At 36.0% G+C, this 24813-nt stretch overlaps 1 protein-coding gene across 1 annotated transcript in view; it reads right to left on the bottom strand.

Annotated features, from left to right (window-relative positions):
* The window catches only part of LOC309623106 (cadherin-12-like), a gene marked incomplete at its 5' end in the record, with an annotated part of 85410 nt that overhangs the window by 21940 nt on the left and 38657 nt on the right, over window positions 1–24813 (bottom strand). Inside the window, 2 exon segments of the mRNA XM_082379620.1 lie at window positions 5704–5840; window positions 24063–24316. Of these exon segments, the coding sequence (XP_082235746.1) occupies window positions 5704–5840; window positions 24063–24316 (391 nt within the window).

Here is a 24813-nt window from a genome sequence, read left to right as displayed (position 1 = left end):
AGCAGGAGCTGCAGACCTGCCCTCCGGAGGTGGGCGCGCTGGCCAGATCGCTGATACCCTGAGCAGTGACTGATGTCTTCAGGGATTTTTCCTTTCAGCTCACTGGTGACCTTGTTGAGCCAGGTTGTCACCCACCTCCTTGATGCCCACACGGTCCAGGATCTTCTTTATGTCCTTGGCACTGGCAAAGGCATTGCCACTAAGGGCAGCCAGCAGGGAGGAGGCCATGCAGTGTAGGTAGGCAAGAATCTTTCCATATACAGGGAAGTTATCAGAAAGGATCCTTCACAATAAAATCATTAGGAACTCTTGTAGCTTGAGTCTTATCTAGTAATTAACACTTATTGGATAGAGATAGCAATCTACCTACCTACAACCCTGGCACACACATAATATTGCACACATATTTCCTTATTCTCATACTTTGAGTCTGTATTTTATTTCTAAAATGCAAATCCACTATAGATTTCTAATAGCTAAGCAGTCCAACAAGCTTAAATGTAGGTGGATAGATAGATAGATAGATAGATAGATAGGTGATAGATAGATGCCAAGGCTAACAATAATTTCAGCTTAATTATATGTACAATGCAAATGCACATAAAATTTTTTACTATAGTTTACTTTAACTATTTATGTATGTAAAAACCACCTTGACTAATTTTACTATTAACTTATTTAAAAATGAAGCATAAGGAGGTGAATATGTGTCCCTGTGAAATTGTGTTTTGGAGTGTGAGTCCTGGGCTCCTGTCTTAGCTTGGTCATCATTTGCTGTGTGACAAATGGAAATAAATCTTAGCCTCTATTTCTTCACTTACAATGTGGACAGTAATAAATTGAGTGAATGTATATAAAGCTACTATAATAGTTTGGTTTACTAATTTATAATATTATCACTTACAATTATTATAGAAACATTAGGTACTTTCTTCTCATTTGGTCTGAGAACACCATTTCATGGCTAACTATTTGGCACACAGGCGGAAGAAACCCTTTAAAAACTTCTACCAAAAAACCTATTTATTTTTGTTTAAATCCTTCATTACTTAATGACCACAGTTTGGTCAGTATAAACCTTTGGCAACTTTCCCTTGGAGGCTATATGAGAGCGCACTTAAGTCTGAAGTCCCTGGAATTCAGCATAATTTGCATAGTTATAACTAACTAAAATAATTTTGGGGGTCAGTTTCTATTCCTAAACTGTCCTTAAGAACAGACTTCAGTCTTAGTTTTAACCCACAACCATTAATACTTTGCATGTATATAATGTTCTATACAATTTATAAAAAATTAGATGAAGTTATGTTGAGCCTAAATTATAGACAATAATCTCAGTTTGATTTTCTGTATATATGAAGATGATACTACTTACATTATGTTGAAGCAAAAAAAGTTAAAGCAAAGTAGCTCTAATGCTACATAACCTTAAAAATTACTCAACAATTTAATCCCAACTCATAATGGTATACTTAAACATAACATTTTCCCCAAATATAGCACGCAGTAAGTCTATCACTGATTTTTGAACTCTTCCACAATAGAAACAATCTATTGCCATCTGGATAATTAACATGACCAAGAAAAGAAGAATTGTCTTTGGTATTATCCATTTATTTTATAATTATATAGAAGTTCTAAGGCTTTAATGTAGTTATCTTTGCCTAATGATATGTGTTATAATAACACCAAAACAAAAAACAAAAAAAAATTAGAAACATTTGCCCATTGGAAGTTTCTGATAATTTGAATGAAGTGATTTTTGGAGGCTTGCGTTTTTTTAATTCTTAAGATTAGTATAAAAACATCAAAGCAATAATGCATAAAATAATTATTAGTAGTCTAATAAAACTATTTGGACCTTGGACTATAGCAACTCTGATTAATGACTGCTTTTTAATTAATTGGAAGTTGTTCAATCATTGTACCATTTCATTGCATCTGAGAGTTTTTATAGAAGGGTCAGGGCCAAAACATATGCTAATTCAATCTGCAGTAAGGTACACTTACACAATTTTGTTCCACTTGGCAGGGCAAGTGTGGGCTATTTATTTCTCAGTCATTCACCATAATGAGAGTTTCCTGCTGAGGCTGGCTAATTTGATCATTGAAAGCAGCCTTATGTATTAAAATATAAATAAAGTTTACTTTCAAACTCTGTGAACTCAAACAAAATATGGCCCACAACAATCTATTCTTATTGCAGAATCTTTAATGACCATGTGATATATACTTAGCCTCTTTCTTTTTCATGCAGGTGTATAGTGTTCATCTCACCAGACTTCCCTGAGGGTTCTAAATTCCACACAGTAGTCTTTGAATAGACAGTGGAATGGACGAGGGGTAGATATTTTAGAAATATTAGCTTGGCAGCCCTTTCACATTGTGTGTATGTATGGATTATGAGTCTAAGTCTCAGTTCTGCATATGTCCAAGTGAGAGCCAACATAACTTATGGGAATCCACACAATGGGGTTTCCTAATTTGGATTTAGGTAAACACTACATCCAGCAGGTCAGAGAGGAGCCAGCATGTGCCCTAATTCTATTAATAATTAACAAAATACAGTTTTCTAAGTTTGAAAAATCTAAGCTTTTAAGGAACAATGACACTCGTTTGCACAGTATGGATGCATACTCCTCTTCCATTTTCCAAGTGGTTGGAGCTCAGGCTCTGACTGCAGGTACCAGACCTGCTATGATGGGTGCCCTCACACCATGATGATGGTTTTGTAGCTATAGTAGCCGCTGGGGAGAAAGAGACCTTTTAGAGTTACAGTACAGGTGAGTGAAGAACTAGCTGCAGACTTTCATCTTGAGTTAAGATACTGGACCTAATACTCCTCCTTCTAAAAATATGCACATGTTTTGCATGTGCATTAATAGAAAGGGTAGGTCGCACAAGATAGTTTTCGAATGAAAAATATTCTATTGTGGACAATATATTTTTGATAAATAGACGTTTTTTGAATAGGCTACCTCTGGTCAGTTATCACTTACTATATCCAAGCCATTGAGAGTGACTATAATATAGTCGATAGAGGTCTTATAACCCATAACTTAGACATCTCATTTTTACTCTATTTGTCAAAGATCTTAGAATACTAAAGTTTATTTTCTAACTATATTATAGTTAAGCTTTCCTCAGTGTTATGGATGAAGGAAATCATTCAAAGTTGAAATAACTGAAAGCATGAAAAGAATGATGAATAACATATGTAACTGTAAGAGGATGTGATATGGGAGAGAAGAAAGGTGTCTAGCATGAAAGGAAACTTCAGGAAAACAAGTTAAAGAGAACTGGGAGACTGGCATTTGGTTCTGTTCTCCTGATAGAATGTCTTCTCAGGCAGCTGACTGGATGATCAGCTCTCAGAGCCTAACAGAGCAAGGAGGGCAGATTTGAAAGGAGATAGCATGACAGAGAAAGCATATGGTAGAGGGGCAGGCTGTAATGTACCTGTTCAGCATGACCAGGATGTGTGAATTTCCTCAGGGTCAAGTGGACAAAACAGAAAGCTGGAGTTGAGCAATCATGCTATTAATTCACCCAAGAAAGCCATCTGCTACACAAGGGGACCTGGAATTAAGAAGCTGTAAGGTCTACCACTGGGTACCCATATCAAGTTCATGGGCAAATGGGATGCTCAGAGACCCCAATACCAAATAACTCAAAAATCACATGAAGAGAGTATTTGGGCAGTCCATTTAGCCAGTCAATTTTAATCCTAGAAGCAGTGGCAACCAGGGGAGCACTCTCTGGGGGGCAGATAAGAGAGATTTATGTGAAATAATGCCACTTGCAGCAACATGGATGGATCTAGAGATTATCAAATTAAGTAAACTAAGTCAGAGAGAGAAAGACAAATATGAGATATCACTTATATGTGGGATCTAAAAAAACTATACAAATGAACTTATTTACAAGACAGAAATAGACTCACAGACATAGAAAATAAACTTATGGTTACCAAAGGGGAAAGAGGGTGAAGGGATAAATTAGGAGTTTAGGATTAAAATATACATGCTACTATATATAAAACAGATAACCAACAAGGACCTACTGTATAGCACAGGGAATTATACTCAACATCTTGTAATAACCTACAATGGAAGAGAATGTAAAAAAACGAATATATATTTATACATATACATGTATAATTGAATCATTTTGCTGTACATGTTAAATGATCACAACATTGCAAATCAACTATATCTCAAAAAAAAATCTTTAAAAGAGAGATTTATGCATTTTTACTTCTCTCTCTCCTTTCTAGTCCAGCTGGAGAATCTTTACCCCCACTACCAAGGAATCAAAGCTCCAACTTACAGTGTCATTGAGTTCTTCAGTTATCTATTGTTGTACAACAACAAATGACCACAAAAATATAGTTGCTTGAAATAATTGCAATTTCAGTATTTCTCCCAATTTTGTGCATCAGAATCTGGGCAAGATTTGGCTGAGTATATATTCCATTTCACATGGTAATGACGGAGGTTACATTGTGGTATTCAGCTAGCAAGCAGCCTGGCTAGAGGTTGCAAGATGGTTTTACTTACATATCCAGCGCTCTGGCAGGTATGGTTAGAAGGCTGAGCTGAGCTGGGATTGTCAACCTGACCACCAACATGTGACCTCTCTAGTATGGCAGCCTCAGAGCAGTCGTCTTCTAACATAACAGAGAAGTAGTCCAACAAACAAGACAGAAGCTGCATGTTCTTTTATGCTAAATTTACCTTTAATAATCAGAATAACGTAAAAGTAACGAAATCAGCTAAAGGCATCATTAAGGCCCGGGAATAGGTGTCTGATTATGCATGTTTGGAAGCAGTTGTTGAAGATTAACAAAACTGTTTCCCATGTACACCCACTGAGTTGAGACTGACCCAAAACCCCTCAACAGAAATGTTCACGGTTAGCTTCTCCCTGCACTGAAAGGTGACATTAGCTGTCAGAGTACTTGTACCAGATGCACGAAAGAAAATAGGAGGAAAACAGAATGAAAGATACTCAGAAGGGATTTCCTCAAATCTTTCAAGAGAACCCAAGCAGAAGGACTTGTACGATGCACTTCTGTTACAGACAAGTATGTTGCTAGCCAAGGTCTCCACTCCCACCCTCATCTGTTACCTTTGGAAGTTGTGATAATATCCTGAATTGTCCAGCCAAACACATAAGACCTATAATCACTCTCAGTCTAAAGGATTCTCTTCTGGACCAAGCAGAAACCAACACAAGGAGTAATTGCTAACGATCCTATAGATTCTGAGTGAAGAATTGCACTTGAAGAATTGCACTTAAAACTCCTGTATATTTCACAATGATGTTCATAACAAAATACATTTTAATGAAAGGAGAAAGAAGAGGGGTGAATTTAAAAATGCTGTCTTCAATTTCAGAAAATATTTCAGAAAAGATGATTTCATGTGATGGTTATTTCCTCCTGCAGGGTGGAAAAGGATGAGATCTCACCATGAAATGCACTGCTAGATATTCATGCAGTCCTGCAAACAGGGCTCATTGGCAGCTGTCACAGTTTTTCTGGACTTAATGCTATGAGCAAAAGGAGCAGGTTTCTGAGTTTCCCCAAGAGACCACTTGGCTGTCAGTCCAAAAATGAAAACACCTCAGCAGGGACTCATTTAAGAGTGTGAAATCCAAAGAATTGCAGTATAACATTGATTCCGTCCACGCCATACTTACTAACTTTACTCGCAATTATGGAGAAATTATACTGCGCGGTGCTTTCTCTGTCTAGTAATTCACTAGTAGCGATGGTTCCTTCAGTTGCATCTATTGTAAAGTAGCTGTCTCCATCACTCTTCCAATCTATGAAGTACCTGTATATAAAAAAGAGTAGATGCAAATGTGCAATGATTACACATTAATCATGATGGCAGTCAGGCTAACTTGACACAGTTCCTTATTTTTCTTCCTGTAGCTATTATCTACCTTGCAATAAAGAAGAGTATAAATGACAGCTTCTTTATTGCAAAGTCAGTATGCTCAAGGGAAAACTGGAAATAATGAAAGATTTAGTACTCCTGCTGTTCGTATTATTTTAGGGCCTTGACACCTTGAAAGCTCAGCAGAGACTAAAATTCTAAAGCTGACCATGGATTTCCTTAACCTGCTGAATATTAAAACTTTTTCAAGCAGTAAAAGATTCCTTAATGGTGACTGTGGGAAGAGCTGGGGGTGGGAGAGGCATCTGGAAATAGCTACAAAGAACTGAGGTCAGAACACAGGTAGAGTCTTCGTTTCCATGGACAGAAAAAAAAAACAAAACAAAAACATGTTAGGGAAACTAAGGGGAAAATTTTTAACTGACAATGGGATAATTGTACAGAAATATTTCCCTCAAACACATAAAAAAGGGCCATGGTTGTTTTATTACTCTAAATGTCAGGACAACTTTCTTAAAAAATAAACCAAAAAACAGTGATCTTGGCTAATAATGTCTCTTTATCTTCTGTATTAGCCAACCTTCTTGATAGTAACAGACGTTGCCTTCTTTATGTGAAGCAGCTGGACTATGAAATGCAAGAAAATGAATAAAAGACATATTGCATTTGTATAAACCTTTATGTAACAGTGGACATATAGAGTGATATATGTAAAATTATTTTCAAACATATTTTCAATCATCATATTAATGGACATTTTGAAATCTTTCCACATGCCAGGTATTGTTCTAAATATTTATATATGTTAACAAATTCCCAGAACAACCTTAAAAAATGAGTATTATTAATCTCCCCATTTTACATATGAGTAACAAAACATATGCTGAAGTTCACAAAGTTAGAAAGTTTTAGAGCTGATATTTGAACCAGGTCATCAATGTTTTCCATATAATTATCATAAGATAGTCTTACCAATTTTAAATGGATCATTTTTAAGTGGAAAAGGGCTCTGCTAATCAAAAGACTGAATGCACAATATGTTTATCACCATTTTTCTGGCCAGGGAATCAAGGTGAAGTCCTTACAAACAGTGGCTGAAACAGATGACATCATAGTAGTCAGCACATCTAAATCCCCAGGCCGTCATGAAAAGTTAGTTAAGACATGTGTTTCAAACTTGCAAGTTATAATTTTGACAAACTGGTTACCTAAAACTGGAGCAGTTTGCATATCATTTTGGCGCTAGATCAAAACTAGTTTGCCTTTATAGGTGAGATTTATAACTTGTCAATATTTGTTAGTAACTGATAAGATCAGAGTATGAACCAAGGTTTTTATCTGCCTCTGATATTTCTGTTGTTGATTTATGATAATGCATGCCTTATGAGTTCGATGTAACATGTTATCTCATAGAAATGCTCTCAAAAATTATAAATGAACTTAAGGCACATTTAAAACTCAAGGAGTACAAGATATAATGAGCTTAATTCGCTCTATTGCCTGATGTCCTTTTCTGAACAAAAAAGCATCTTCTCACAATACCCCTTTTCAGCACCTTTATTCAACTTGAGCACATGCCTAATTTAAGAAGCAAATTGTTACTGAACCTTCTTCGTGACTATAGCATTTCTAAAGAATTGTTGGTGTAGACTAACAATGGTTGGTGTTTAATTGTAGCATTCACTAAATATTTGCGGAGTGCCCACTATGCACTAGACATTGTACTAGGGTTGAAACACATAAAAAGTAGTAAAGTAAGATGCCCACTGATAAAGAGTCTAGTTGGGGGAACACAGATAAACAGATGATTTTTATGCCTGGTAGAAAGACAGAAAAAACACTACAGGAGTGCAAAGAAAAGATGTCTATGCCTGGTTCAACACCTATTGATTCAGGCAAACCTTCCTGCACACAGTGTTTGGCTGACATTAGAAGGCTATAAAGGAATTATTCACGAGAAGAGAGAGGCAGACAAAGTGAGGAGAGGAGGAAAGGTATTTCAGGAAGCTGCAACAGCAGTAGCAAAACCGTAGAGTTTGTGTGGGAAACTATAAGCTGTTGGGAAATATGGGAAAATATCTGAAAGGCACAATAACATGAAAAAAGATAAGTGATTTAGGTCAAGGAGGGTCTCGTAAATTCTATTAAGGAGGTGGGACATGATCTTGTGGGTAATGAACACTTCGAAAGGTGTAATTAGGGTATATGTTAAGAGTTCATCACTTTTAAGGCACAGGGTAGATGTATTTGAAGGGGACAAGGCTGTAAGCATTTCCTGTAGACCAGAATCTTGCCAAGAGACAAAGATAAGAGGCTGGGAAGATATTTGATTCAATGGGTTGTGAGTAGTTGAAATAATTAGGGCTATGCAGGCTGAAGGAAAGAAGACATAAAACATGCTAGCCGCCTTTAATTTGATCAGGACACTCATGTGAAGCAGGTGTTAGATTTACTTGTTATGTTTCAGTGGGATACAGATAGGACAGGAAAATGGAATCCATAGAAATTAAGATTTTGGATAAGTATATCAAAGACTTTTTGATGTCAGAGCTGCACAGGGTCATAACGGGTTTCCTCAGAAAACCATAAGCACCAGGAGTAGTCAAATATTGACGTCGAAATATTTGGTGCAGATGTGGTAGAACAAATTTATGCGTGATTGGAGAGTCTGAATGTACCTTGCAAGGCTGAGATTCTATTACTATTTTCCATATAGAATGAAATCTATTTCTCTTACTTTGCATGGAACATAATACTTTTTTTTTTTTAATCAGTCATCAATTTTATACTCATCACTGTATACATGTCAATCCCAATCGCCCAATTCAGCACACCACCATCCCTACCCCACCGCAGTTTTCCCCCCTTGGTGTCCATACGTTTGTTCTCTACATCTGTGTCTCAACTTCTGCCCTGCAAACCGGCTCATCTGTACCATTTTTCTAGGTTCCACATACATGCATTAATATACGATATTTGTATAATACAAATATGTATAATACATAATACTTTCTAATTTTTGTTTCCTACTAGTACTCTGTTCTAATCTTAACATATCCTACTCTGAGCTCTGCAATAAAGCCTCACTTTTCAAACATACGCTTACTTTTTTCCTAAGCCTTATTTTTAATAATAGCTTCATTCACATACTATACAATTTCCCAATTTAAAATGAACAATTCAATCATTTTCATATATTCAAGTTGTGCAGTAGGTGGTAGGTTTTAAAACATTTTAAACTTATTAGTTCAAAACTTTTTCCTGTAATTCATTAATTGGGATAAGCTCCAATTATCTGGAAATTTCACTTCTATAGGATAAAAATTGTGAGGGTGCAAGGTTTCTGGATTTCTCCTCTGCTACTTTCTTTCCCATGAAGTGTATATTTTCTAGTGGAATGTTAATTCTTTTAATAATGTTATACCACATTTTTGAGTTATTTTCTTATTATCTGCTCTAGATGTTACCATATGCAGCTTAACTTAGATTCAAATTTATATTAACGTAATTCTAATAAAATATAGAAATGTTACTCCTAGGTAGCCATGTGCTATTATATATCTATACATATATGTAATACATATATTGTTATCTATAGTACACTGATACAGTAAAACATACAATAAAACATTGTTAATTAGTACTTTTATTATTTTATGTCTCTTAAAACTGAAAAAAATAAAGGAACATATTTTGGGAAGAGCTAAAGTTCTCCAATCCTACGGGCTCTCTTACCCTGGGAAATTCTCTGCATCCCTGCTGCCGGCGGCGTGATGGTCTTCTCATTTTGACTCTCTGGGAGTGGAACAAGCAACATGAGACAAGTGATTGGGCCGCATATTATCAGCCTGCCTGCGGTAGGGCCTCTGCCCTGTGAGAGGAGTGGAGCGAGTGGAGGAAACAAACTGCCAATCTCAACCACACTCACCAGGCCGCTTCTGAAAACTCAAGAGTTGGAGAAGATGAGAAACGCTGGCATCCTGCCCCTCCTGGTAAGATACTATATCCCATGATTGAGAGCTGAGGAGAGAGGAGCCCTGTTTCCTCAGCCATTCCATGCAGAGTCCAGAGAGAATTCTCTATCAGGCTGAGCTGGGAGATGGGAGTGGAAGGGAAGAAACAGGTCTGGGGTCAAGTGCCACAGTCTCTGGATGTTCTTATCGTGTTTTAATAGATCTTCTTGAATAAATGTTTCTTCATTTGCTATATGCTCTTAGGAAATTTTCCAGAGACCATATATGATTGTAATTTTTAAAAAATAATTTTCACCGTTTATGCTGTTTCACTGGGAGCATGTCTGCAGAGCTTCTCACGCTGCCATTCCTTAAGTAGAACCTCCATCAGTTTTTGGAATTCCTTTCTTCTTTTCTCATTTACTCCAATTAAACTGCATGATATTATTTAAAGCTCTTCTGCACGTATTTGCATTGTTGCAAATCTCTGCAATGAATAGGTCCTTTTCTGATGCTCCTAGCACTCAATTGTTTTGCAGATTTTGGCAAACATAAGACAGATTATATACATTTTGTGCCTGTGATTGTCTTCCTTACTCAAGGCCCTTTAAATTATTTGAGGCCACTTTATTCATCTCTGTGTTGCCAGGGACCTGGGATGTTATTTGCACATAGCATCTGCAACTTAAACACTATATTGAATCAATGCACAGATCCTATTCTTACTACCTATATAATAGTTAAATATTTCTACTTCAAACCCTATTTAGGGTTTTAGGAATGTCTTATTTAGGACAACACAATCTTTCTGGTTTGCTGAGGACTTTCTCAGTACTAGTGCTGAATATCCTGGGATCCTAAAAACTCCTTGGTCCCAGAAAAAACTGGGACAATTGATCACTTTACTTCTAGTTAATTCTTACAGCATATTTTACAGTTTAGAAAGCTGAGTCAAACAGAATCTATGTACAATGAACCATTACACACCCACAGTTCATTTTAAATTTAGGTCTATCTGGTAATGTGTTTAAAAATTCAAGAACTTACTTATTGCATACATAAAATAATGTGCCTATCTCTGTTTTACCTTTCTATCTATCTATCAACCAAAATCCAATATCTTAGAAGGTGAGTAAGCAAATTTCATTTATTTAGTCATTTCAGTCTAACACTGACATATAGAGTTTGCATTCCATAAATCAACCACCCCTGAGAGGCAAAGAAATAGGTATAGAATTAAGAACATGAACTTTTTGGAGAAACAACTAGGGTGATATACTGGTTCCTTCACTTACCTTGTGCAGTTAGGTTAGGAATCTTTCTCCCTAATGCCTGTTCTCCTTGTCTTCTGTAAAATTTGGGAAAATAATACCTACCTAGCAATATAAAAGTAAATGTGGTATAGACAAAATGAGATAAGATATATGTACCTAGGTATGGAATCATTCATGTGGGGTGTGTACATGTATGTACGTGTGTGTACATATCCTTACCTCCCTCTCTCTTTCCACATTATTATTTTGTGTTATTTTTCAATTTAAAAAAAACCTCTTCCTATCACACAAATGTATGCTTTGTTCTGGAACAAAGTTGTCACATATGTAGCCTTCAAATTTAAAACACCTGAACTACGAAGCCCCCCAACCCCAAACACCTGAAGTACAAACCATGGGCACAATAGCCAGGCCTTATTTCTTACAATGGTGCTTTGGTTCTCATTCACTATTTTCTGGCATCTAGTTTTTATCTCCATCACCTTGTGATGTTTGATACCCCTTCCTCTGGATGTTATCCTCTTAGAAAGCTTACTGCCTTCTTAGCTGAACATTTTCTACTCAGTAAAACATCTTCAGCATCTTCCCATAGCCGGTTAGACTCTTAACACTAGGTCCTGGCATTTTCCTAAGGTCCTACCTTTGTGTTACTGGCCGATCCCTGTGCCTGACTGAATGATAAACATTGGACAATAGCCATTTTCTACTGTGGTATTTTGCCCGCTATAGCAATTAGGAGACATAGATAAGATGTGGCCATCAATGAACTGGCAATGAAAACACTCCTACATTTCCTGGATATTTTCAGAGAAGACATGACCCGGTTATAAAGTGTCTAGATCAGTTTCAGGAGAATCACCGTCCCAGAGTTAGCCATGACTGGTTTACTTTGGGTTTACTACAGTCCACATTCAATCTAAGGGTAGACTGATATCTTAATTGCAACTAATCACATAACGAAGCACGACCCTATGAGGATTTCCCAAGATAGACTCCCACCCATGTCCTCCAGCTGCCTTTTGTCTGGAGAAACACTTTACTCAAAGAATAAATTTAATTAGAGAAGTGAGAAAATACAGAAAGAAAGGAAAACAGTCAAGCAAGACAAAGTAATAATAATACTTTGGTTATTAAACAAAGTCAAGGATATTCTGAGCCATGTCCTTTAAGCTGTTTTGCAGAGACTGAAACCCCCAGCAGGTGGAAGAAATTAACTGCATGCTGCCCACGAGCACGTAGACCCCAGACTGGTTGGAACCAGAGGGTTGATGATGCTGACTCCCGATTACGTCACCACCAACCAATCAGAAAAACGTCCAAGAGCTAATCACACACCCCGCAACCCCATTCCCTCACCCTGTCTATAAAAACCCTTCCCCTGAAAGCCTTCCGGGAGTTTGGGTCTTTTAAGCACTGGTTGCCCTGTACTCCTTGCTTGGCTCCCTGCAATAAAGCTATTCTTTTCTACTTCACCCAAAAATCTGTCTTGGAGATTCAATTTGGTGCTGGTGTACAGAGGCCGGGTTTCAGCAAAAATCACAATATAATATAAACTGTCTAATTTGGCCCAACTCACCAGTTTAAATGAGTAAAACTTTTAGGTACATATTGTGTTTGAGTCATGTTATACTTACTTGGTGAGTAGATGAAATTCAAATTTAAAAAAGATGCTTAGGATAGATATATGATACAAATCTATAGTTTATAGAAGTATGCACAGGGACTGCTGATAAGAAACCTGTTTTAACAATTCAATGGAAATCAAAAATTAATGCATTAACTTAATCTGTGCAGACCACTCGACAGAGAACAATTTTATTATTTTTCTGAAAATGAGTTTTCAGAAATGCCTTAAAGTTTTGTTCTCTTCATTAGGTAAACACTCCCCTTAAAATTGTTTCTTTTAATTTGCCTAATAGCTTTCTCACAGTTAATGGAAAAACCATCTTTGACCCTGTCCCAATTCTCAAACACATTTTGTAAAAAAAGTACTTGATGATACAGAGTACTTTAAAAGTATTACATCTCGGGCTTCCCTGGTGGCGCAGTGGTTGAGAATCTGCCTGGGGACGCGGGTTCGAGCCCTGGTCTGGGCGGATCCCACATGCCGCGGAGCAACTAGGCCCGTGAGCCACAACTACTGAGCCTGCGCGTCTGGAGCCTGTGCTCCGCAACAAGAGAGGCCGCGATAGTGAGAGGCCCGCGCACCGCGATGAAGAGTGGCCCCTGCTTGCCGCAACTGGAGAAAGCCCTCGCACAGAAACGAGGACCCAACACAGCCAAAAATAAATAAATAAATAAAATTTAAAAAGTATTACATCTCACTTTTTAAGCAATAAAGATGTTAAGAGTAATGACTCAGGTCAAGGTAGGAAATATTTTGTCCAGGTACTAATAATAGATCAAAATCTCTTTACTCTTCACTCTTTGCTAACGTTTGTTTTTTAAATTTTTTTTTGGTCTGGTGGCAGATAGCTAAATGAAAATAAATTCAGTTCAATTTATTTCTATAAACACTTTACTAAGAATTTAAGCCACATACAACACTTAGATTGTAATTGCTTCATCAACATTGCAATTAAATTGTTTTCTGAGGAATCCCAATATGTTTCTCTCAAACTTCCTTAAATAGTAGTTGCTAATTTCCTACTAGTTCCTTTTAGGTTTTTGGGGTTTTTGTTCCTAATCCTCCTCCTCATTCTTATTTTCCTGATTGCAGATTACATCTTAGTTTAGATAGCTCCCCTTGTTTGGTTTAAATGTTTGATGAGAAGTTAAACACTAGATCAAATTATTAAATTAATAAAGGCAGAACTGTCATAATAGGCATAATAAAGGCATATTCTGTCCTTAAATTCTATTTGGAAGCACGTGATACGAATAAAATAGCTCTCTAAAGAAAAAGAAATACACTATAATCTACATAGTATTAAAATCATAGCTGTTATACTTTTCCTCAATGTTGCTTACGCTTTCCTCATTCTGGGAGTCTTTTTTTAGTTATTTTTTAATAGTCATATGTGGTCTGCTGACTGTGCACGATCCTCGTCTGCCCCCAAAGCTTTACACCTGGCCTTTGGTTTATTTTTCGGAGACCTCAAAGCAGCTTCCTCTAATGGAAAGAAAATAAAGTTTAGGCAAATATTGATTAAATATGGGCTCTGCACAGGGAGATCAGCTCGGTGCTTTGTGACCACCTAGAGGGGTGGGGTAGGGAGGGTGCGAGGGAGGGAGATGCAAGAGGGAAGAGATATGGGGACATATGTATATGTATAACTGATTCACTTTGTTATAAAGCAGAAAATGACACACCATTGTAAAGCAATTATACTCTAATAACAATGTTAAAAATATATATACATATATTTAAAAAAATGGGCTCTGCACTTAAGAGCTTAGATAGCAAGCATGTCATGGCAATTTTCTCATTATTAAAAATATGGACAATAATACCTGGGTAAATAAGAATGTGATTATGCCTTTGCTCAAGGTCTTCCCATGAAGCCTTGCCAAATTCTTCTAGGAAGCATTTATTGCTTCCTTATTACAAAATTCTATATTCTTACTTCTTTCATCTTATTTACCTATTTCGATTTGTATTAACAGTCTTTCTCAAATGAGAAGAGCAAAATAATTGTATTTTGTTTTCATGATTATACAGAAAGTTTCTTTAGAGTAGGATTAAATTTATTGTTCTATCCATTTCTTGTACTTGCATGTATGCATTTAATTATTTTATAAGGACATCTGACTTTTCCTCTTAATAATGACCTGATCACATTCACACATGGAAATATTTGTTTTATATATTTTGAGTATTTAGACATATTTATTCTGAAGTCTTTTTATATAGCTTTATCACAACTGTTCCCTTGAACTGAATCAAATGCCTGTCGTTCCTAATCAAGTTGGATTTATTTACTGTCACTGGATGCCATGGCCAAATGTCTCTGAAGAAAGATGCCATCTTAACCAGAGTCATTTACCATTTGATACCCAAATATGGACACCATATTTGAAAGAAAGCTTTTATTTACTGTTTTGTTTTGGTTTTTTTTTTTTTTTTTTTCTGGTAACTGATCTTTCATTTCCTCCTGTGATTATCTACTCTTTAGCTCATTTCTCTCTGAAAATTACTCACATTCTCTTATTAAATAATCTGGGGCAGCTTATAAACTGGATCCTGATTATTACAATATTTTCCATGGAGAAGGATTTATATCTATTTATGATATATTTAAAGTAACTAATCTTTAAAAAATCAAAATAATTAAAACATTTCAAACAACTGTGAGAAAAGGGCTATTCTCTAAGAGCATGTATATAAATTATAGAGAGAAGGGAAAGAGCTATGAAATTTGCACTTACATAGAGCACTCAGCACTTTGAGAGAAAGCAAAGAAACTGAACCTCTAGCAGGTAAAATGTAAACCCAAAACATTTAAGTCAGTAATAAAGATCACAGACTTGGACATTCCTTCATTCTTAGGAGTTATGTGAAGCATAACAAGATAGCCTCAAAAACAGTTCACCATCCTAATATCTGGACATGCAGCCACTGTATCATTAGAATACTATAAAATGTCTTAAAACAAAAGCAAATTCGTCATTGGCTACCAAGATCCAATCCTCATAAAAATTAGAGCTGTAGATCTGTATCACAAATCCACTGAATTTTGTCAATAAATTCTTAGTTATGTCTAAATCTTATAATGACTTTGTAGTTGTCTAGAAAAATAAAAAGTAATAAGTAATAAGATTTTTTTCCATATGTACAAAAAATGTCAACAAAAGAACTGTACATTTTGTTTCTATATTTCCAGCCTGAACAAGGTCAATTTTCTCATAGTTGAATTAAACATTTTTCAGATTTAGTTAAAGTTATTGTCAGGTTTAAACCAGGGAAACCTATGTAAGTGTATAGAATTCTTGCAGGTATATAATAAGGCCCATAGTTATCATATCTTAAAGAATCAAATATTGTACATTTTTTACTGACTTGTTTTGAATTTCTGTCTATTTTGTATAAGAAGCTACTAAAAACTATGAAATTTATTTGTATTTTCAACAATCCTAGAATTACAAAGCAACTCAAAAACCTAGATAAATATTTAGATTAACCTTTAGCAGTAGAGCAATTAGTATTTTGACCTTTAGAATCTGGCTGCTTATGTTCAAATTATTTTCCCATCTTTACTGAAGACATGATTGGGTCTTCCTGGGCCTCAGTTTATACCGCTGTAAAATAATAGCTGTGATGTTTAAAGAACTGTGACCAAAGGGCTCAGCCCAAAGACACATACAAATAAGTTATTACAATGTCACTATATGTTGTTAGTTAATTGCCACTGAAGCAAACAAGAGTAAACTTGTTCATCTTGGTACATGTTCTTTGCAACAGCTCCTCTTATGTTGATCGTCAATGAATACATCATTTGAAGGGGAAAACAAGTTTATTCACAAAGGAATTTCTCATTCTCCACAATTAAGTTAAATTCTCCATCAACAACTTCTCAAATGAGTTACTCTTAAACATTCAGTTGGTATAAATGTACAGAGAATGCTCTTTTCTCCAGTGCAAACAAAATAAGCAGAGTATACTAGTAAAGGTACTTCCTTTCTTTAATATTGTCAACTGCAAATGCAATCCCATCGTAAGAAGGAGATTCTGATGGATGAATAATTTGATAAGCACCTGTAGGAAGCTTACATATAGTCAATTGTTTCACTGGAGGTGGCTTCTGCTGAGTTTCTGGGCAATGGTTAAGCAGGAAGATTAAGGAGAGATTACAGATATGCAAATCAAGTCACTGATAAATTAAACAACTCAGAACTAGCATTAAAAAAAATCTGAAAATGAGGTTTACCAAATCTCAACTTTTTTCTTTACCTTTGTGCAACAATTCTATTCCCTCCAATTAAAATAGTTTCTTACCCTCTATTTCATCTCCTTCATCTTAGACTTTTAAGAATGTATATTTTGGAGAAAAGTCCTTTACCAGATGTGTCTCTTGCAAATATGTTAATATTCACAATGTGAATGTTAACTGAAAGAGATAAGGTAAGCAGTACTCAAAAAGGATTAACAATTTTATCTTAATACTTATATAACCTTATGGGTAAAATGTTTTTTCCCAATTGCTATCAGAACTTTCAGTATTTTTTAAGAGAACAGGGCATAAAAATAAATTATTTTGCTCTCTGTTAAACAATAGAAACTAGAATATGAAAGAGTAATTAGAGTTATACCAAACAAGTAACTGGACTCTGCATAAGAAAGCATTTTTAAAGCTCACCTTACAAAAAGCGTGTTAGTCTCTTTATCAGAAACTTTCATGAATTACTTAATTAATTCTAAGTGGGGATAACAACTGGCATTTAACAACAGCTAGGACTAAATACCACTGAAAGAAATATTGTAAATTTTTAGATCATTTGAAAGTGTATAGAGAACGTAAGTGGATAAAAAATGCAAAAATGTAAAATAAAAAGAATAGAGATATTGTGTACAAATGGTAGACATGGAAAGAAAAAGCAGATAGAAACTTATATTATAAAATATTTCAAAGAAACTACAGGAAAAAAATAAAAAGGAGTGTGGAATTTAGACATTGCAGTAGTAGCTAAACATGTTAACATGTGGGGAGTTTGCCCTATTTGACTTTTTCACAACTGTGCTACACTTAGTGTTTAGGACTCGAGAGAGAGAGAGAATTATTTTTTGAAGTTGAATTTTGTATAATGTCTACTTGCAAATGCACTGATAGCATTTAGCTTCCATTAATTCTATTTATAGAAGCTAAGGAAACAAAAAGCCATTTTACCAAAAAAAAAGAAAAAAAGAAAAAGTATATTCTTGACTACATTGTGATAAAATAGCAGAAATTAAGACCTATAAAGATTATATCCAAACACCCTGGTCTACAGACCCTTACAAAATAAAAAGACCTATTATATTTATATATCTAGGTCTAGATCTAGATCTGCTTATAATCAATTAAAAATTATAAATGCACACATATACATACATAAACATTCTACATTTCATTAACTGGTTGCTTTATATATTAGGATAAATACATCAAGAAAATTTTAAAATTAAATTAATTTTGCATATAGTATTTGAAAGAACAAGGAAATATTCTTAACTCTCCAGCGCCCTTTCATTTTCTGCGTTTTGAAGATGGTGGTTAAAAAAGTAAATATATATTTATGCAATAAGCTAAAAATGACAAATACCATGGTAGAGTTATATAGTGTCTTTAGTGAATATGAAAGATGTGTAAAAGACAACAATGATAAGAAGAAAGAGAAGTGAGTTAGAATAGCAGTGAGGATGCACATGGTTTTGCCACCTAAAATGGCAGAAGTCTAGGATGAAGGCCATGAAATAGAGGGCAAGATACTGTTTTAATTGGACGGAATTTAGTTGTGTGAACAAAGGTAAAGAGAAAAGTGGAGTTTTGATGACCCTCATTTTCAGATTTCTTAATTCTTGTCCTGAGTTTTATAATATTTCAGGTTTGCATATCTGTAATCTCTCCTTGTCATCCACAGGTAGCCATTGCCCAGAAACTCAGCGCAAGTTAGACTCAGTGAGACAACTGAGTATGTATAAGCTTCATACATGCTCTTAACAAGTAATGCATCCATCATAATCTCTCTTTTGCAATGAGATTGTATCTGTGGTTGAGAATATTAAAGAAAGGCAAACCTTTTGTTGCTTATTTTTGTATGCACTGGAAAAAAATAGCATTCTTAAAACTGAACAATATGAAAACAAACAACCCAGTTAAAAATGTGTCGAAGACCTTAACAAACATCTTACCAAAGAAGATATATTGATCCAAATGGCAAATAAGCACATGAAAAGATGCTCCACATCGTATGTTACCCAGGAAATGCAAATTGAAACAACGATAAGGTACCACTACACACTTAATAGAAAGGCCAAAATCCAGAACACCAGCAACACCAAATGCTGGCAAGGATGTGGAGCAACAGGCCTTCTCATTCATTGATGGTGAGAGTGCAAAGTGACACAGCCACCTTGGAAGACAGTTTGGTGGTCTCTTACAGATCTCAACATACTCTTGCCATCTGATCCAGTAATTGCACTCCTTGGTATTGACACACAGGAGCTGACAATTTATGTCCATGTTAAAAACTTGTAGATGGATATTTATACAGCTTTATTAGTAATTCCTAGGACTTAAAGAACACTCAAGATGTTCAGTAGGTGAGTGGATACATAAACTGTGGTACATGCTGACAACAGAATACTTTTTAGCACTAAAAAGAAATGAGCTATCAAACTTTTACAAGATATGGAGAAAGCTTTATGTAAATAGTAAGAGAAAGATGCCCATCTGAAAAGGCTACATACTGTATGACTCCAACTATATGACATTCTGGAAAGGCTAAACTATGGAGACAGTGAAAAGGTCAGGGATTGGTGTGGGGAGGGATAAACAGAGCTCAGAGGATTTTTAGGGAAGTGAAAATACTCTGTATGATATTACAATGATGGATACATGTCATAATAAATATATTCACAGACTGTACAACACCAGGAGTGAACCCTAAAGTTAACTATAGACTTTGAATGATTATGATGTCAATGTAGGTTCATCACTGCAATAAATGTATCCCTCCAGTGGGGGATGCTGATAAAGGGGGAGGCTATGTATGCGTGGTGGCAACGGGCATATGAGAAATCTCTGTATCTTCTCTCAATTTTGCTGTGAACCTAATCTTATCTTAAAAATATACAATCTATAAACCATTTTAAAAATTAAACATTATATACCGATACCTCATTTAATTCTTAAAAAAATCTTGTTAAATAGGAGAAAAATAGAGAGCCAGCAAGTTTTCAAGTTTTTAATTTTTACCATTTCATTAATTAATATTTAAAGTAAATTATGTATGTTGCTCTAGGATTTCACTTGATAAGTGGGGCCTCTGTTTCTTCTCATTCTCTAAGCTTGTTTTGTATTTGAGCTTAGGTTTTTGCCCACAAAACAAGATTTCTAGTGTATTGGAAAGGGCCCTCAAATGAAAATCGCCTACTCTGATAGCCTCCTAATCCATGATGAAAAAATCAATTTCAAGTGATACAAAAATGTTTCCAAAAGTGCATTGAACAGACCAGATACGGAATATAAGATAATTTTAAGTGGGACTCATTTAGACATTTATGTTTTAACAACCAGTTATTAATTATTTTATGTATTACTTTTTACTTATGATACTTGATAATGGTTTTCTATTTATTAACCAATTTCACTACTTGATTTTATGCGATGGGTTTTTGTTGGACATATCATCAAACAAAAGGAGGTAACTTGAAAAATAAATCATTCAATTGTTCTACTAAATACTATAATAATTTACACATGGACATTTATATACATAAAATAGATTTTAGTTTACATTATCAGTGTCTTATCCAACCCATCTTACAAGGAGTGGGTTTAGAATGGAATTGTCCATTTTCTAATTTTATACAGAAAAATACTTTGATTAAATTTTATTTTGAAATTCATTCATAGGATAACTAAGATTTTTAAATGTTTGGAACAAAAGAAAGATAGCACATACTGAGCAGAATCATCCACTGAAATCTCTCTGTAACTTAAATCACTTATATCCAAAACAAATATTAATTTCCGATGTAACTGCATAGTCACCTGTTTTAAATTTCATTTCTTAAGAGACTGTCCCCACCTCACTAATAGTAGGTACACTCGTTACACTCCTATTGGACTCACTAGAAATCATTCCCATGAACTATATAATAAGAGTGTCAAAGGATATAGAATATTAGAGACAGGAAATCAGTTCATCTAAAGGCAAAGGCTAGAAGAGCAAAGGAAACAATAACTAGAAATTAAGCTCAGGACAAGAGGGGACAGGATATGGTATATTTGGGGGCATTACACCTAACTGAACCTTTCTTCTAAGGTTTTGCAATCCCCGGTTAATGTCATTGCTTTGTGACTCTTTGCTGTGCTCAGTGATGATGAAGTAATAATATTTATAAAATACCCAGTGGTGTGGAATAACCTAATCTTAAATTAATACCTTCCACAATAACCCTATTAAAAGGGTAATGCAAAGCAGTAAATGCAGTAAAGCAAAGGAAAACAAACAGAGCATACCTACACATGCCAAGTAATTTGTCATTTTGATGCTTATTTTTTATAACATATTTTTACTATCATTCTTAAGTGAGCGAACATGATTTCAGACCAAGAAGAGATGACCCACACCCCACATTCCTCACCTGACACGATTCAAGTTTATTGTTTACTCCAAGAACATGAAAGTAAGACAACTTTCATGTTGATTCAAAAGCTCCTCTGTCTTTTGACAACCCCTCACGGGGATCAATTAAATCCATCTCTGTCTACAGCTTCAGTGAGTCAGGCTGCTGCCCATTAGAAAAAAGACTGGGGATACTATTTTATGTCACATAAAGTAGCACCTGTCAGACACTAGTTTCTGTGACATCAAAAACAAACAAACAAACAGGTAAAGAAAATAGGCTTGTAGCTGGAGAATTTCTCTAAAATGTAGGCTTCCTTTATTCTTCACACCAGGGTCTTGATCTAATCATTTTCTTATACTTAGAAGTTTGTAATTCTCACCTTACCTTTACCAGGTGGTATTTTTTTACTTGTCAACTCTCCGATTTTTTGGTTTTAAAGTATTTCATTAAAATAATATTTTATTCATATCTCGACCTCATCATGCTATTATCAGTATTCAAAATAGAACATATGGACTTCCCTGGTGGTTAAGAATCTGCCTGAGTTCAGGGGACACAGGTTTGAGCCCTGGTCCAAGAAAATCCCACACGCAGCCGAGCAACTAAGCCCGTCTGCCACAACTACTGAGCCTGCGCTCTAGAACCCATGAGTCACAACTACTGAGCCCTCATGCCACAACTACTGAGCTTGCGCTCTAGAGCCCGCAAGCCACAATTACTGCAGCCCGCATGCCTAGAGCCCGGGCTTTGCAACAAGAGAAGCCACTGCAATGAGAAGCCTGCGCACTGCAATGAAGAGTAGCCCCTGCTCGCCACAACTAGGGAAAGCCCACGCACAGCAACGAAGACCCAATGCAGTCAAAAAAATAAAATGAAATAAAAATAAAGTAAAATAAAAAAATAGTACATATAGTAAATTAAACAACTTAGCATGTTCCCTAAGATATTGTGTCCCACTATGTCCCACAATTCTCATCTATTGAACAGTGGAGAATTTCAATCCATGTTTATTTACTTTTTTTTACTTTTTTACAACCTTCAATATTTCTTCCATTCTGTTTACATTCTTGAAATTACCTGTGAATCCACTCAGCAGGCATTTTCCACTTTCACAGTGACCAGCAGCACACTCAGGGTGTTCAGGAACAAGATTGATGGATGATGACAGATTAATGTATAACAACTACTAACGTAGCAGATTCTTGAGCATGCCCCTGTGAACACTGGTAATAAATAGACTTCTCTGGAGTTTAACTGACAGTGAATCATGCCGTAATATGAGCATGTAGAACAACTTGAACCCAATGAGGAAATGAGCCAGCATTCAACCTGACGTGTAGGGGCACTCAATAATTGCTCTTTTTCTTCCCTTTCCCAAGACAAATGTGCTTTTTTAGTTCTCTCTTGATCACAGACATCCTTCAAGAAGGAAAGTGTTCAGGCGACTTTGGGGGGTGGATGCAGACAAGTACAAAGAGCAGAGCTTTCATGCTCTCAGCCATATCCTGAAATTTTTCTCTGTGCTATGAATGTGTTGAGGCTACCGCTGAAAGGATGATGCTTTTTTTTTTTTTTTTTTATCATTAATTACCCCATGGCTTAAAATCTTGTGCGATATATGTCTATGTATTTTTCCTATGTCGACAGAGTGGTGTTTTGCTTTAAAAGCCTACTTAATGTGTTCTTTGGTGTGGATTTTGCATACTATAAGCTTCAACCCTTTGGAGTTAGAAGATTCGGAACAGATCACACGTTTCTCTCTCTCTCCTTTTAGTTTGAACCTGCTAATCCCAGATCCCAGTCCTCCCCTCCCCCACCCCTCCCCATCAGCAATCGCAACGTCTGTCTGTTCCTGTTTCGTACATATGTTCATTTCTTCCTTTTTTTTCTTTCCACCCCCCCCCCACCCCCAGTTCTTGTAGGCACGTGGGCACCTGAACAAGTCTCAAAATACGTTGTAGGATCGATTTATAAGGGAGGAAAAGGGAATCCCACCACGTTTCAGCAATGCAAGTGGCATTTATTGGGGGGGGGGGTGTATTTTCTTACTCTTTCTTGTTCCATCGATTGCTTTGTTGACTCACTACCAAGCAGCCTTATGCCAGTAAGGAACTCCTTGCCAAGTCTGGGCTTTGAGCAACTCCACAATGCCTGTTACCTTAAGACTGACTCTAATTGTGCTTCCATCAGCATATACAACTGCCACAGTGAAAAAAATGAGCTGCAAATTTAAAATGGTAAAACAATCTTTTTCAAGCAGTAACTTTGGGTAAGAGACAGAGATTTTAGAATAATTGAAAAATGTATTATATATCTATGATATTTCAGGCACCGTGAAAGTATCTTAATATCGTTATTCATGAGAATCATCCTCTTAGGCTTACTATTAAATCCCTTTTGTGGATAAAAAAATTGAGGTTGACCAGCATGAGTGACAAGCCCAACATCAGGCCACTACTAAACCCTGTTACAGGGATTGATATCAGATGTTTTTGTTCAAATCCTATGTTTTTTCTTCTATTCTTATACTTACTATGTACAGTGATTCCATTTTCAAGCACTGTATTCTCTAAATAATTCATGCAAGCCTGGTCAGAGTGTTGTTTTATTTTCTTTCTCTTTCTGACACAGAAAAGAAAACGTTTCTTTTTCTTACCTTACGGCACTGCTGCCGACATCGAGGTCTTGGGCAGTGACGGCGCCAATGATGGTCCCAAGTGGAGTGTCTTCGTAAACCTCCATGGTGTAGAGGGGCTTGCTGAAAACCGGCGGCTCGTCCACATCCAGCACGCTGACCTTCACTGTGGCAGTGTCCTTAAAAGGGCCCGCAGAGTGAAACCGGTGGTCAAGGTGCAGGTTGGAGGCCTCTACTTTAAAAGTATAAGCCTTCTTTGTTTCAAAATCCAACGGCTGTAGCGAGAACAAATCAAAAGTGAGGAGATACATTCATACAGGATGTGGCAACGATGGTGGACAGAGTAATTTGCAAGTTAATATCAAATGGTCATTTTCCTTTAATAATTAGTGGGTAAGGGAAGTACGAGTTAAACATTTTAAGAAAAGAGTCGACCAGTTGTAGAAGTGTCTGGGTAACTTGTAAATGTCATCAGCTGCATACATTAAAATGACATATGCACACATATGTGCTAGATAGGGCTTATTCCTTTCACGTGAGTGGTTACAACTGCAGGAGATCAAGTACCTATTAAGGATGCTCTTATCCAGTACTGACATCTAGTGGAATCAAGCAGTAATTAAAAATACAACAAAATTGAAATGATACTTTTAGATTCCAGCTAAAAATTTGGTGTAGCAAACTATGTTTTTTTCTTGGACAATTTTTATTATTTTGACAATAGTATCCTTTTCTATTGAATACTTTTGAACGTCTAGGTATTTTTGCTGCC

This window comes from Balaenoptera borealis (assembly GCF_965194805.1).
Source record: "Balaenoptera borealis genome assembly, chromosome: 2".
NCBI lineage: Eukaryota > Metazoa > Chordata > Mammalia > Artiodactyla > Balaenopteridae > Balaenoptera > Balaenoptera borealis.
The sequence above is the reverse complement of the archived record's forward strand: the minus strand, read 5'-3'. Positions and strand labels throughout refer to the sequence as shown.